General features: G+C 41.0%; 1 protein-coding gene across 2 annotated transcripts in view; it reads right to left on the bottom strand.

Moving 5' to 3' along the window:
• PRKAR1B (protein kinase cAMP-dependent type I regulatory subunit beta) overlaps window positions 1-15104 on the bottom strand; it is a 91986-nt gene that overhangs the window by 35610 nt on the left and 41272 nt on the right. For both annotated transcript variants that reach the window (XM_029957897.1, XM_029957898.1), the window contains exons 5-6: window positions 4212-4273; window positions 3430-3476 (exon numbers count right to left, since the gene is read on the bottom strand). In XM_029957897.1, coding sequence (XP_029813757.1) covers window positions 3430-3476; window positions 4212-4273 — 109 coding nt within the window. The remainder of the gene's footprint in view (window positions 1-3429; window positions 3477-4211; window positions 4274-15104) is intronic.

The following is a 15104-nucleotide window of genomic DNA, read 5'->3' as shown; positions in this document are numbered from 1 at the left end:
AAAGGAAGTTGCTGAGTCTAAAAAAATAATACATCTGTTTGCAAAAGGGTAGTCGGTGGTGCTTTTTAAAGTAAAAAATGTGAGGTTATGAGCTTAAAATAACAAACAGGAAGTCATTTTATATTTAGAAATATGGATTAGAGATTTTTGCAAGTCATATTTTAGCAGGTACTTTCAACATCTTTACTGGAAACTATAATTAAAGCTCTGCCATCTACTTTTTGGCACATGTTCCCATTTGTCTGAGCAGGAAAGCTTCCAGTAGACAATTGACCTCTAAGACTTCAAAGTTCGTGCCATCATCCACCTAGTGAACACTTTACCCATCTGCAGGGGCAGATCATGAGTTAATAATTCTCCTCAACCCTGATGTGCTGAGGAGGAAGGTGACTGATAACGCCATAATGTCCTTTCCCATCCAATACCAGCTTTGATCAAGATACACCTGATTTGTAGGATACAGGATATAAGAGGAAAACCCCAGGCCTTCTAAGAATCTTTCTGATTCTAAAATCCTTTCTTTTACACAGGAAAATTTGTGCCCTCCCCTCGGCCCCCAGTCCATGTGGAGTGTGCTTGCCAATGGAAGGGTTTGGAGTCTCCTGTGTTTGTCCACAGTAATACTGAGAAGAAAACGTACAGATACTTTATTCTGTGCTATCAGTGCCTGTGTACACCCCAAGAAAATGTAAGAGTTGAGAATTAAGTGTTATTATATTAAAAAACATTTTATTGTACTTCTAATTTGACTCAGATTATTTTGTAAGGGAAAATATTAGAAAGTTCTTACTTACTCTTTGGAGTGCCTGTGCCAAAACTCCAACACAAATTACTTTTAAATGCTGCAGCTTTTTAAACTCATAACACCACACACTGACCTTGTTATTCTCACTTTGTTGGTGGTTTCTGTTTGGTTTTGGTTGCTTGGTTGATAGATTTTATTGGGGTTTTATTTCAGTTTTGCCATGACTTTCTTCCAGGGGTAGGAATTTTATGATGGCACTTGCAACCTCCTTCACATGTGTCTCTGCATGTGCGTGGAAAACCTGGGTGCTTATCAGTCATGATGCTCTCAGAGTAAATTGCTCCTTGAATCCACCACTCCTGGAATACCTGCCAGTTCCAAGCAGATCAGGGAAGTAATGACAGCAGAGAGCCTGGCCAGGGGTTAAAGCCTCCGTGCACATGCCAACACCAGCTGAACCAGGCAGAAAATGGCTCGAGGCTCTAAGTCTCAGGGTCAATTGTCTACACTCCAAGTCGCTTTTTTTTCATGGAGAAGTGTGGAAGCATGCCAAAAAACTATCTGGCAAGGCTTAAATGAACTGCAGCCTGCTTACTAGCGGTCTGGAGTTCCTTCAGACAATAAGGATTTCAGCAGTTCTGCCCAGAAAGTGGGAGAACTCTTCTGGGGAGCACTGTATGTGGTGTGATAGTGCGGGCCCAGGGGATCTGGGAGCTGCTGCCTTACACAGGAGCAGGTGAGTCTGAACCAGTGGCCCTGGCACAGACTTGCTCTGGAGAGGGAAATGGGATCATCTCCCTGCAGCTTCCCAGCAGGGCAGTTAATGTAGGGAACCCCTGTAGCTACCAGGGTGTAGCTCCTGGACAAGCAAACGCCTTGTGCCTTCCACAGCATCTTGCATTGGAATTCAGGATGTGTTTTGGCTGAAGTTTTAGGAACAGCTTAGGAAGCAGAGAGCACCAAACTGACACAGGGAGAGCAGGGGTAAGGTGTAGCAGGATGCACCTTGGAGGATGCTGGAGTGGGACAGCACAAGAGCTGGTCACAGAAGAGTTTGGCAAGCCTTACGTGGTCAGGAGCTTTGGTTGTCTCTGGAATAAGTTCAGTTCAAATTACATTTTTAAGTCTTGCCAGGAAGTATTTGTCCAACGGGACATGTCTCTACATGTCTCTGAGAAGTGTCAGGATGACTATGTGAATTTGTCCATTTTGATCTGTCCTACTAGCTGTGACTAACTATAGGTTGATTTTAGGGGAGTAGGGATTGAGAAGGCTCATGAAATCAAAGTTGCAATCTACTCAGTGAACCCCCATTTTGTCAGTGTTTTGTAAGAGCAATATGTGCATACGGAATATTATCTCTTTTGCAATTAATTGCAAGGGTTTTGCAGACTGTTTTCAGATGTCATTCAGTCCCTCACTAGCCCTGAGCCGAACACTGAAGAAAGTTTTCCTAAGGGTTTTGAGTGAGGACAAATTATTTTTAAAGAGGATTAATCTATAACTTCAACATGTGCATTTGTGAGTGTTTGTGGGTCTGATTCAAAGCCAGTGAACTCATTAGGCTCCCTATCGGTCCCTGACCAATTATTTTAAAACTAAATTTTAACACTGTTCTATAAATATTGCTCTTTTATTTTCTGGCCCTGTGGATGTGGCAATGTTTGCTACTGAGAGGTACATCTGATAGGAACAGTGAGTCAGACGGATTTCCTGAGGAGCAACTTCCAGAGGCAGAGGCAGCGTGTGAGGTTTCTCAATTCCCAACAATACCAATTAGATGGTCTCCTCACACAAACAGACTGCTAAAAAGAATAACTTTCACTAAAATAGCTCCAAGCCTCCTGCCTGGGTTTAAAATAAATCACCTTCTTCTTTAAATATGCCAAACAAAACTCATGTGGGCATCTGAAGAGCAAAGTTGCTAATGAGCAAGCCTGTCCTACCCGACAACTGTGGATATGTAAGATGTGTGTAGGAACTTGTAGCAAAACTGCAAAAAGGTGAGTTTCATACAGAATAAAAATTGTAAGAGGTGAATAGTTTATGATTTGGAAGGCAGGTTCAGAAAGAAGCTTCTTTTCAAAGACTTGCTGATTAAACCACTGCATACTCCTGTAAACATTTTGTGGTCTAACAGATCACTTTACACTTATAATAATCCTTCCTTTATTAATATGCTACATTGTTTGTATATTTGGACCTAATTTTAAAAGCAAATTAAGGTTTCTAAGATGAAACTCACTGCCTGAGGCTGTATCTCAATTTGTGAAAAAAACCTCCAAACAACACATGAGCTAAGCTAACTGATTAAAGACAATATTTTCCTTATGGTTGATCTAAACCCTCGGGTGCATTCCAGCACGGTGGCCTGCTCTGCCAAAGACTGCACACCTCCAGGTGTGGTTAGGGCTCTGAAGATAATGTCATTTGCTTAGTTTTGATACCATATTTTCCTGCTTAGAATGGACAAATAAGCTAGGATGTAAAACATGCCAATTTTAAAATTACGAACAAATGACTTAACACAACAAAAGCAAGGTAATGAAATGAATGCTGTGAAATCTAGTTCAAGAAGGAAAGAGTCAGAACCACAGCACATGGCTGGCTCAAGCTGCGTGCCAAAGCACACAGTTTTATTATGTAGCTTCAAAATAAATATTACACTGCAAGGGTGTACTTACATCCACCTCGCCTTGGTCAATCACATAGAAGTTGTCTCCTTCATCACCTGGAAGCAAAATACAAAAGGTGATTGTTTCCTGAAGGTCTGCCAAGCTATTCAATAACTTCCTGTCCCTGTATTTAATCCTGTACATATTTGCACAGGTTTGTACACCAGATTACTTACAGAGAGATTAATTTTCTGAAACATCCTTGCCTATTTGCCTTCATAAATAAAAGTATCGTTATGATTTCTTGCTATTAATATCTTTCAATTGCATTAATTTATCTCTTTTGATTGATTCAACACTTCATTCAGTGTAAACACCCAAGATAATATAGCCTGAGGGTAATGAAGTCCTCCACAGCGTGCTGCAGGCATGCAGGTAAGTTGCCAAGTGCGATAACTGATACAGCACAATGAGGTGTTGAATATTCCCAACAACCATAAAAATATTTTCCATCTCTAATTACTCTCAGCCAGCCTGTGCCACCCTTATGCATTCTGAGCTGAGGTTTACTTCCCGACTATCTTCAGTTAAGGAACGAAGAGCTTAATTTGAGTGCTGTTTATCTACATTTAACTGCAGCACTTTGAAACCCTGGAGATCTACTGGTGTGGTTTTGTAGGAGACCTCTCCATTTGTAGCAAAAAAACTGCATCCATGAACTTATCACATAGCTGCACACTTAGATGCTTTTGGAATATGGTTATTCTTTCCATTAAGCAAAGAGGGTGAAATCTCAAATGGAGAGATGTGAATTATACAACCTTAGCAAACATAAAAGAGGAAAGGATTACCCTGTTGTATGACTGTTTCTCCTGCAATGTGTGTGACAGGGAACATGGCATCGAATATATCACTGGAAAAAAAAAAGAAACATTTATTAATAAATAAGACCTACTTCTTATCTAGCCAGTAGACATACCTTCATTGTTTATTTAACCTTCATTAGCAGATTTTGCAGAAAAAGAAAAGGAGAATTTTAGCTGTAACTGGAAAGTGAACCCCTGCTCGGCAAGGAATCAAAATAACCAGTTATGCACAAGCTGTGGTTTAAAACTAAGCGAGACCATGATTCAGTGCGTGCTATTTTGAAAGAACTCCTGAATTATATGCAGAAAGGCACTTCTTGCAGCACTGCACTAACCAGCCAGCCTGAGTATTGCACTGTCTAAGCAGAGAGATTTGGGATTTCAGCTGCGATGGGTCTGTGCCCCAGCAGTGATCGTCAGATGCCCAAATGGGAGCTCTCCTCTTCTGAACATCTGGCCTCACATTTACAAGCAAAACCTGTTCCACAGTACAGAGCACACTTGGAAAGGTAGATGGCTCTAAATTAACGCAGCATAAGAGCTGGCAGGAGACTGCACTCACAGTGCAGAAGAGGCCAAACTCTGAAAATCTCAGCGAGTTGCTCGTGAGAAGGGAATCTGAGCGATGCTACAGAAAGAGGGGAGCTGCAGAGGAGCCTTGTGCTCATTAATCACAACTGAATTACACACCTTGCCATGTCTCCAGCACACTGTCACATAGCCTTAAAAGGCCAGGCAGAGCAGTAGGGACGGGAACACACCCTGCACCAACACTTCGGGCAACTTGCCCAAATCCAGTCCTTTGTTTATTGAGGGAGACAGCAGGCTTCGTGGAGCCAGGGCTTCCTTTCCCCACATCAGATTTTGGGGAACTTATTTTCAGAAGCATGAACCACATCGAGATGGGCACTCCCCACCTCTCTTCCCCTTCCTATGCATCAGCCTCAAGGGCTAAAGGAAATAGCTCCCCAACACAAACAAAAGGCAGCAAGAGGGGATTGTTAACTAGTCTCTTCCCTGGTCTGGCCTAGGAACGGTCCATCCAGGGACCACTGACAACAGCAGTAATATGAAACACTTCAGCCTGGAATGAAGCAAAGTCCTCACAACCATGATGAAATGTGAACAGTGGAGAAACCCAAAATTTTCATCAAAATAGCCAGAAGATCAGCAAACAAACCCGTGAAACCTATGCTACATTTCAATGCCTTATATGGGAAATGCATACTGTAAAATCCCATTATTAGCTTATTTCCTGTTCAACTGTTCCAGACTTTATTCAGGCTCAGTTCTAGGAAATGTTTCACTCCTAAGTTCAAATTGCTCATGTCTTTCCTCTTGAGCAGTCTGGATGTTTTTGCTCAGTATCACAGCTCTGAATCAGGAGAACTGGGAGATTTCAGACCAGGCAGCTCCCGTGGCTCCGCAGCACCTGCAAGGGATGCTCAGCCATGACCTAAATATAACAAAACAATGTATTTCACCCCTGTTGTTTCATCAGGCCCACTCCATGCTATTCCTACTCACATCCAGGAAACACCTCCACCACGGATACAAAGCCCGCTCCAAGGCATCAAGGAGAAACCTCTTTCTCACCTTGTTTTGGGCACTGATGTAAAGATCTATAATAAATTACTTTGAAAAGTCTATGGGCCATATTCTTAAATCCACTAAACTCATTTTTGTGATCTTAGATGGGTTCAGCATTTCTCCAGTTCAAGGGACTTCTCTGTTGGTAAAAATCATCTGCCTGGTACAGACAGATCTCTGGAGCTGGTGCCTGTGCCAGCCCTCCACCGAGAAGAACTGGGAGCTGAGATTCCAGTGGGATGGGGGAAACTACCACACTGGTAGGTGATGAACTGGAACAGGCTCCAAGGGACTTTATGTCCATGAGGCAAGTCGTTTTCCAGCAGCTCTGGGAGCTGGGAATTCAGTACGACAGAGGCTCCTTTGCCTCCCTGTGGCTTCCCTTTGGCTGTGCTGGGGCACCTCTCCAAGCTCTGAGAACAGTCCTGCAGCCTGCAGAACATTTACTGAGGAAATGTGGCAGAGAACAAAGTCTTCAGTGTGATAGATCCAAAAATAGGTACAACACAATGAATATCAATATCCAAATCAAAATGTGCTGTTCGAATAAACTTGGAAACCTTATCTTTTTAAATAGAAATACAGAGAAAATAACTATCCAGTTTCACCCTTTCATCTTTGTTTTAATCCTGTACTTTATTTATGACTTAACAATTGACTGTAAAGTGTCCAATAAATTATGTATACCACGCCACCCTTCTCCAAAATGTTCCACATTTCAATTATACATCACCTTTTAGTTTTATCCAGAAAAACCCTCTTTAAAACTCACAGACCAAACCTTTCAGCTGACAGTGTAACAAACCCAAAGTCTATTAGCAGCAACAGCACATCTACACTAATATTCTCATGTATAGCAGAATATAGGTGTAAATATTCTAACACCCCACATATGATGGGGTGAAGTCCTCATTTTATTTCAGTGAAGTCTTAATCTTATTAGACCAAGACTTGGATTTTTAAAGAGACCTTTGAAGGACATGTCATGAAACATGTCCTGAGGTACACAGGAAAACACAGACACACAAGTTACCCAAAGCTGTGGTGGTGCTCATTTACAACTCCAAAGTGAAACAAGGGCATGTCTTTGATATAAATATAAGTGACCAATAATATCACACCTGTCACTGACAACACATCATGATGTTTTTTCCTAGTAGGGAATTACTGTTCTTAATTGATATAGTTAGGCTAAGATCTCTCACAGTGATTAATGAGTCGTAGTGTTTCTGCTTTTGGATGCTCAATTTGAGATTCATTAAACATCCTCAGATCTCCAGTGATATGGATCAGCAGGCAGCCTCAAAGTTTCTCAGCCTACAAGTCTGGCAGCCAATAACTGGGCCATTCAGAATACCACCAAAGAAAACCACCCTTCTGGAAACTATCATCTCCTAAAGTACCAAATGCTTAAGGTCCCTGTATGAAATCTGCCTTTTGATTTAACTCAGAGTGTAGAATCTGTTTGGAAACTTTTCTTTTTGCCTTTATCCTCAGCATCTGAAATAAATGTAAAAATGTCACAAGGATCAATACACTAAAATACTTTGAAAATTTGAAAAATTTGTTCCTGACTCAAGCCAAAATTTGTACATATTTTCCACCTCCCCAATAAAGGTCTGATGCTCCATATTCAGTTCCAGCCATGTGTCCTGGGCCTGCACCATGTAGAGAAAGCAAACTTTAAATCCTGAATAAGTTAAGGCACTTGCTAAAGACATAAACAATACAGCCAAGGCCAAAAATATGGTCTGATGTTTTTTCCTGTACCACACACCTGTTTATGAGACATAAAAAATCATTCTCTGGCCATTACAGCAAAAAACAGCTCTTACAAATCCACTGCTGCAACCATCCCAGCACCAAGCACAGACTGTAATTAGGCTCTTCTCCAGCTCTGCAAAGGTAGGTAGTTGTATTTCTTGGGTTTGAAGGTTGTGTTAAATTATTAGGGTCAAACACATGCAAACACATTCCTGACAACCAAATTTTTTCAAGCAGGTTTTATTCCGGCACAAAAAGCAAGCCAGAAAATCAGTAGTTAAGTCTTCAAATGTTGAACTACCATGATTTCATCTTCTGTCTGAGCTGCAGCACCAAGAACACAGCAGCCTCTGTCTCCTGCCCCTGCACTGTTGACACCGACCATGCTCACAACCCTTTGTGCTCAACTGATATGGAAATGGTTTGATTTCTTGCCAGGATTTTTATGATCGTGCTGTAAGTGAGAACTGCTCAGAGGGATTTCTTTATTTTGTTGACAATGTATCGTTTGCCCTCTTTCCAGATGACTTATTCAGGTGATGGATGAAGAAAATAGGGCACCAGATCTGGCATTTAAGCTGTTGTTTCATGAGACTGCAAGAGAGCTGCAACAGACCAAGAGAGCTGCTCTGCCCCCAGCGTGTCCTGGGCTCAGCATCAGCACTTGGAGGGCTCTTTCTCACCCTCTCCAGAGCCAAAGCTTTTGACAGGCTTTGCAATTTTTTCACAGCTTCTCTAACTCCTCCCAGAGGATCTATATCTGGTTACTCGTGGCACTCGGAGTCAGACATTCGTTCCAATCAAAAGGTATCAAGGGCAGTTTTTTGGCTTGGAAGTGTAGTTGCAGGTGGGTCTGTATGTACCAGAATATCCATGTTTGGATCCAAAAGGAGATGCTAGCAGGACATCACTAATGCTTTCCAGGGGGATTTCTGCAGGTTTGATTCCTTGTAACCTTTCAATAGCATCATTCAAAAACAAATCACAAGAAAAGATTGTGAGCAGCAGAGAACATACAGAGAGCAGTGAACTAGTCCAACAAAGTGAAACCAAGAAATGCGTTTAGACATGAAATCTCTATCTATTCAATCAAAAAATACCAGCTGTCTTCTTAGGGAATATCAAAATTTAAAAGACTTTTTTTAAAAGGTCAAAGATATCAAAGGCTTGCAGCAAGTTTTAACACATAGAGTGTCTTCCATGAGTGTACAGGGAATTGCAAACAACTGTGATCAGGCCTGGAATCACAGGGGCTGATCCTCTGCTGTCTGGCATCTCTGATGACTCCTGGCCACCTGGCCAGTTTGAAGCAATTCCCTTCTCATGCCAAGAAGGCAAACCCCACTCAAACCAATGAGACTGCAGCTATTCAGACCAGAAAAAAAAATCTATTGCAGTGACTGCAAAGTAAATATGATGAAACACTTTGCTGATTTAATTCAGTAGCATTTTATAGACCCCATTTGCCAAGAGGCAAATGCCCGTGCTAAGAGGAAGCCAGTGGAGAGGGCAGGGCCAAGGGTTTCTCTTTCTCACGAGAAAAAGTGAGTGATAAAAATAAATCATCTCATCTGCTTTTACATCGGGGCTGCTTGGAGTCGACGTAGAATAGGAGATGGAAAAAAAAATGATGTGCACTGTGGGTAATGTAGCACTGGCAATAGGCAACTGAGAAGAAGCTTGTTAAAACAAAGCCAGAGAAAGAGAATTCCAAGCACTTTCAGAACCAGACCATGGCAATGGCCAAAATAGGGAAACTATGTAAGACAATTTATCAGTTTCACAATCAGATTTCTTTCCAGCCCTCGCTGTGCTGAATGCATTGCAGGGAAGGAAAAATGGAAGAGACAAAATGTATATGTGTTAGGCAAAAATGGAAAATCCTCGTTATACCTGCAGGTTATAATTTGTCAAGAGTTCAATCAGAACAATTTCATTGTGCAGGCAGCCTCAGGAAGCCTTCAATGTGTGTGCTATGCAGAGTTTTTTTCTTCTTTTGCTATCTCTCCAGCAAAACAAAGCCAGCCCTGTTTGTTGAGGACAGCTTTAAAAGATATGGAGCTGTTCTGGCATAATTCAACAAAAGACACGCAACATTTTCTCGCAGTGAGGCTGCCCTAGCAGGAGGATTCAAGCATTTTAAACCTTTCCTCCTTACATACCTTTAAAGTTTAGTAAACAGAGTTGATAGTGACTCCACCCCTCCTTTAGCTGTAGCTCTCGTGTCTGGGTACTATCTGGGTACTATTTTAAGATTTCTGAAGTGTGTGTGTGTGGGGGGGTGTTGTATGGGGTCTTCTTGTGTATGTCTAAGATTTTCTTATGATTCATTTCCTGAAAAGACAACAACTTTCTAGCAATTGTTCTAACAACAGCTTCCCCTGCTCTGTAAGGACGAAGAGCACAAAATTCAAACTGGCTTCAATAAACATCTGTTTACTGAGGGAATAAACACGGTACTTTACCACAGAATAAATTGCAAGGGTCTCTGCAAGGCTCTCTCTGGAAATACAAGGCTTCAATCCATACTGCTTGTTCCTTGTAATGCTGCAAGTCCTTCCTGATGTACACTACTGAAACCACCAAGAACTATTAATATGATTTACTGACTACTGAGAATAAAGGTAAAGCACCCAGGTAAAATAAAAGATTCCCTTTTAGAGGTATTTAAAATCAACAGCCCCAAGCTTACAATTGCTATAACCAAATATGTGGTGTCATAGGCATACACCTAAGAAAGAGTCAGTACAGAAGCCTTAACAAAAACATTACCCATCTGCTTCTCTTAATGTCTTTTCCTGTTAGGACAGCAACAAATTAATTATAGCAGCTTACAAAGCTATTAACAATTTAGAATATTTAATTACTTCAGTACAATGGCTGACAATTACTTATTATTGCAATTAAGACATGCATTAATTTTACCATAATGACTATATAAGTCTTTGAAATTGGACATGAGAAGACTGTGAATGGCAGGGGAACATTTAAAGTCCATGTCTAATTCCACAACATTTATTAAGTCACAGGTCCACATAACTAGCAGACACGTGAAACAGAAAGAAATAAAAATCTGTCATCTTCTATTTCTGTGAAATATTTCCACTTTTACTGTTTTATGAAGTCCTTTTATAGGTTAATTAATTATTATAGCCAATGAACAGAATACAACTTCACGAGCAGAGCATCAATTCATTTTACAGACTCTACACATCTACGTGCCAATGGGTCACATCACCTTCACAAGTTAACAACAGCTTTCAGAGACAGTTTCTGCAGGGATCTCCATCTGGAAAACTATCTGCCATGGATTACTGCAACAAGAGGTACAAAAAGGGGACAAACCTTGTGGCTCAAGAATGACAAGGTCCAGTCCCACACTTTGGCCTCTTTTCCTCCCACCCCTCAGAAGCATCACTTCATTGAAGTCACACTGCCAAGCCCTGGCTGAGGGAATTGATTATTTCCCTCTGTTCATGCCTTGTGGGACAACCTGGAGTACCATGGCCAGTTTTGGGCTCCCCCATACGAGAAACACACTGACAAACAGTGAGTGCTCAAAGTAGCTCAGGGCCTGGAGCACACAGCAGATGCAAAGGAGGTGGGAAAGGTGTCACAGCCAGGGAGATCCTATTGCTGTTAAGAGAAGAGGCACAAATTGGAACAGAGGAAATTACCAACCTATATAAAGAAAAAAAAATTTGCTATGAGGGTGGTCAAACACTGGAAGAGGGGCCCAGGGAAGGGGATTGTTTCCAAGCTGGGCAAGGCTCTGGGTTAGAGCAGCCAACTCTGCGCAGACCGGCTTCGGGCGGGAGGTGGGAGCAGGGATGTCTGGAAGCCCCGTCCACCTGCCGGGAGCCCAGGGCTTGGCACTGAGCTGCTCCCAGTGGGAGGGATGAGGTGGTCCTGGGCCCAGCCGCAGACACGGGGGAGGCAGGGGAGGGTGAGTCAGGAGGCCAGCTGGAGAAAATCCCATGCATAATGCACGGAAAATATGCTCTCTGTGTACTGATGGAGGAATAGCTGCCCTCCTGCATGAATAATTGCAGAGAGGCTGTATCCCAGCTTCCCATCACTAACAGCACTGCTCATCAGCAGGGCCTGTGCATACCAGGAGGCCTTGATTAGAAATTGGGTAACAACATTTTGGGGGGAAAAAAAGCAATTTGCTCAAAAAACTGGATATTCCTGTGGAAAACGGCTGATGTCATGTCCAATTTAAAATGTTTTAAAAGTTTTGAAACTGTCCAATTGTCCTACTGTGATATCTTCAGAGGATCTACTTTTCACTGTGAAATTACTTCAAAGTTACATTTCTTAATAATAAGCTAAAATCAAAATAAGACATTGTTGAAAACGCTATTTCAGTTGAACTTAATCATATTTCTTTTCTTTTTTCCTCCGTGTGAGCATCCTCAAGATTTTCATCTTGGAACTAAGATTCAAGATGAGAGAGGAATTTAAATGCCAAAAGAAAAGCAAACAAGCAAAAAAAAAACTCCCAGAGAAACTTGGATCAGTAAAATACATTTTCTACTCGCTTACAATGTACAAATATATGCATACAGATATAGAGAAACACACATACTAGACTGTACAGGATTCTTTCTGGTTTAGTAGGTACCACATAGTGATTAGGAACTCTCTCCTTGGCCAGCAGGTACCAGAGTCTAATGCAGAGACATTTACAGAGATTATATGCTGTAAGAACACAGCATTGCTGCAAGAATACTTTACTAAAACACTGATTTTGAGAATGCTCCAAATACATCATTATTTGAAGCATGAAAGGGCACTGTAATGAAGTCAAAGGTTTTTATTTTTATGCACTGGCATCGTAGAAGTGACCCAAGGGAAGGCTTAGCACAATGACCAACCATGCTCTTCAGACAAAGTGGGCCAAATTCAACCCTGGTGTCACTGAAATGAGGTTGGTGTATCTGAGCTGACTAAAGAGGATGATGACACTTTATGTCCCACATGAGTATATGATTTCCATTTTCCCCACAATTAATTACTTGTCATTTTCTCAAAATTCTGGAAAAGCAATGGAGGACATCACACTGAAAAAATAAGCATTTTAACTTAATAGTTGAAAGAATAAGCATTTTAACTTAGTAACTGAAAGAAAATTTCTTCTCCTGGGACCAAAACACAACATCACAAGAATAATTATCATCCCCAAAACAAGCCTCTGTTGTTATTAATATGAAGCAAATTCCACCAGTGATAAAGGGTGACCACAACAAAGTCATATTTGAACAGTTTATCCCTCCTGGTACTTTTAAATCCTTTCACTCTTTACTTTCAAGCTCCCTCTTCTGGACTATCCCAATGAAGCTGGAGAGGCACTTTGCACTCATCCTTACTTCAGGAATCAGGTAATAAAGCTGAAGAAGCCCTGGGCAAATGGCACTGATACAGATCTCTGATCACTGTGTCCCAATTCCATAGTTACTACAGCTGAAGTTATCTGAAATTACAGCAGTATAAGCTGAGATTTAAAGAGGTCCCAGAGGGTTGCAATTGGAAATGCACAGTTATGCAATCTCTTGGAGTAAATGATGGAGATGATGTCCCTCAACATAGGGACAAGGAACATATATCCCTAGGGATATTCTTATACAGGAACACAGGACATTATTTTCAAAAATAAACTATAATAAATTGTATTTCACATGTACCTAAGTAAATATGAACAAAACCATACTATACACATTACCTTACATTTCACATTATGCAGTGAAGAGGAATACCTCCCCCTCAACAATAATAGCATTTTCTGTTTTGCTTTTCAGATTGAGATAGAGGACATTCTTTCATGAAAATTAAATTATATGTGTTTGTTTTCTTGCATCCCTGTGATTAGCGAATTTCTGACAAGAGAAAGTTTTATTCTATTAATTCTCTCGATTTTCCTATTCAGAGCATGTCTACACACAAACTGTTGTGGTTGTGGAACTTGGACATGAACGTATTAATCTATTTTCTTTTTTTTTTTCCAATTTTTTTTTTTGCACTCTGTGAAGGAATCACTTCCAACAGCTTTCTATAAATATAGGAAAATTAAAATTATAATTGTTCCCTCGAATCATATACTTACTGCTCCTACGCACTATTTTTATGGCTATAGCTTGTGCACCTAGAAGAAAGGTTTGAGTGCTACAAGACAGCACCTCTGCCTGGCAACTATATCAGAACTATTAGTTATTAAGCTAAAATCTTTACCCTTCATGCCTGGTGGCCCTTGCCATTAACATTTAAATCAGAATACTCCAAGAATGCTACAGACACTAAAGAATAACATGATGCTAAAGAGCGACATGATGCTGAGTAAATGCAGTTAGAGGGGGTTTTGTTCATGTAAGGTAGTTTAGTGTATCAGGAAACTCCTGGGGTAATTCTGATAATATATGTGTCGATATAAAGTGCTCCTGGAAAAGCTGGGGAGCGAAGAGAGACCGAAGCCAAGGCTCTGCAGAGTTGTAGCTCCGAGTCACTCAGCGTGTGCTGCAACCAATCAAGCAGTGTTTGACACGTGTCTCCTCTGGCTGACAAGCTCATAACACACGGCTGCAGCCATCTCCCACATCTTGCTTAATTAATTTCCACCCTTGTTGTGAGCTCCCACACCTGGAGATACCAAACAGCTGTGCACAATAAAAGCACTTTAACCTGCGTTAGCGGATAGGATTCAATTTGGTTTGTAATTGGATCGGTAAATGAAATCATTATAAAATAGCTGATAGAGGTTCTCTAGAATGAGTCAGAATGGTTTTTTAAAAGTGTGTAAATCTACTGTTAAGGAGCTGATGAATAAAATTCACATCTGACACAAAACCACATGTCCACAAGCCCTTGCTTTTCTATTTGCATATCTGTTATAGCTTACAGACATGTGCAAACTCATATACCCACGCATTTTCCTTATGTTTTCCTTAAGTTCATCATTACTCCCCTTCATCTGTGATTCACAGCATTTCCGAGATAGAATCTTCTACAATAAAACGAACTAGAGATAAAATTTTCCCAGACAATAAATACTTCTTTTGTAGGAGTTTTTTTTAGTGAACTATCGCAATTAAGCGGCTTCATTTTTTACAGCTCCACTAATTCAAAGAAGGAGAAAATAGAGATTGATTAGGTCAGACCATACATGCATGTTTTCTTAAGTGGTCTGCATTTGCAGGGCTCTGAGGAAAGGGAGCTTTTTAAGCATGAAAAGCATAAATCTATAGATGCACAAACACAGACCTAAGGGCGCACTTCTTTAATACCTATGGAAATAAATTCAGACACCATTACATTACTTCCTTCCATCTTTCGTATTAATTTTCTTTCTGAGCCTTCACTAACCATTACAATGCACATCAAAGACATCTTGAAGAGACCCAGCAATATCCCTGGCAGCAACACCTGCTCATTCCAACCTCCCAGCACTCATTCCCCAGCAGTTCACTGTGTTTCCAAAACCTGCCCAGCAAACACTGCACTAACCTCCTTCTTCCGCATTCTGCTGCA

The sequence above is a fragment of the Manacus vitellinus genome, unplaced genomic scaffold (assembly GCF_001715985.3).
Source record: "Manacus vitellinus isolate BGI_N305 unplaced genomic scaffold, ASM171598v3 scaffold_12_pilon, whole genome shotgun sequence".
NCBI classification, from domain to species: Eukaryota; Metazoa; Chordata; class Aves; order Passeriformes; family Pipridae; genus Manacus; species Manacus vitellinus.
Note: the sequence above shows the minus strand (reverse complement) of the source record. Positions and strands in the feature narration are given on the sequence as shown.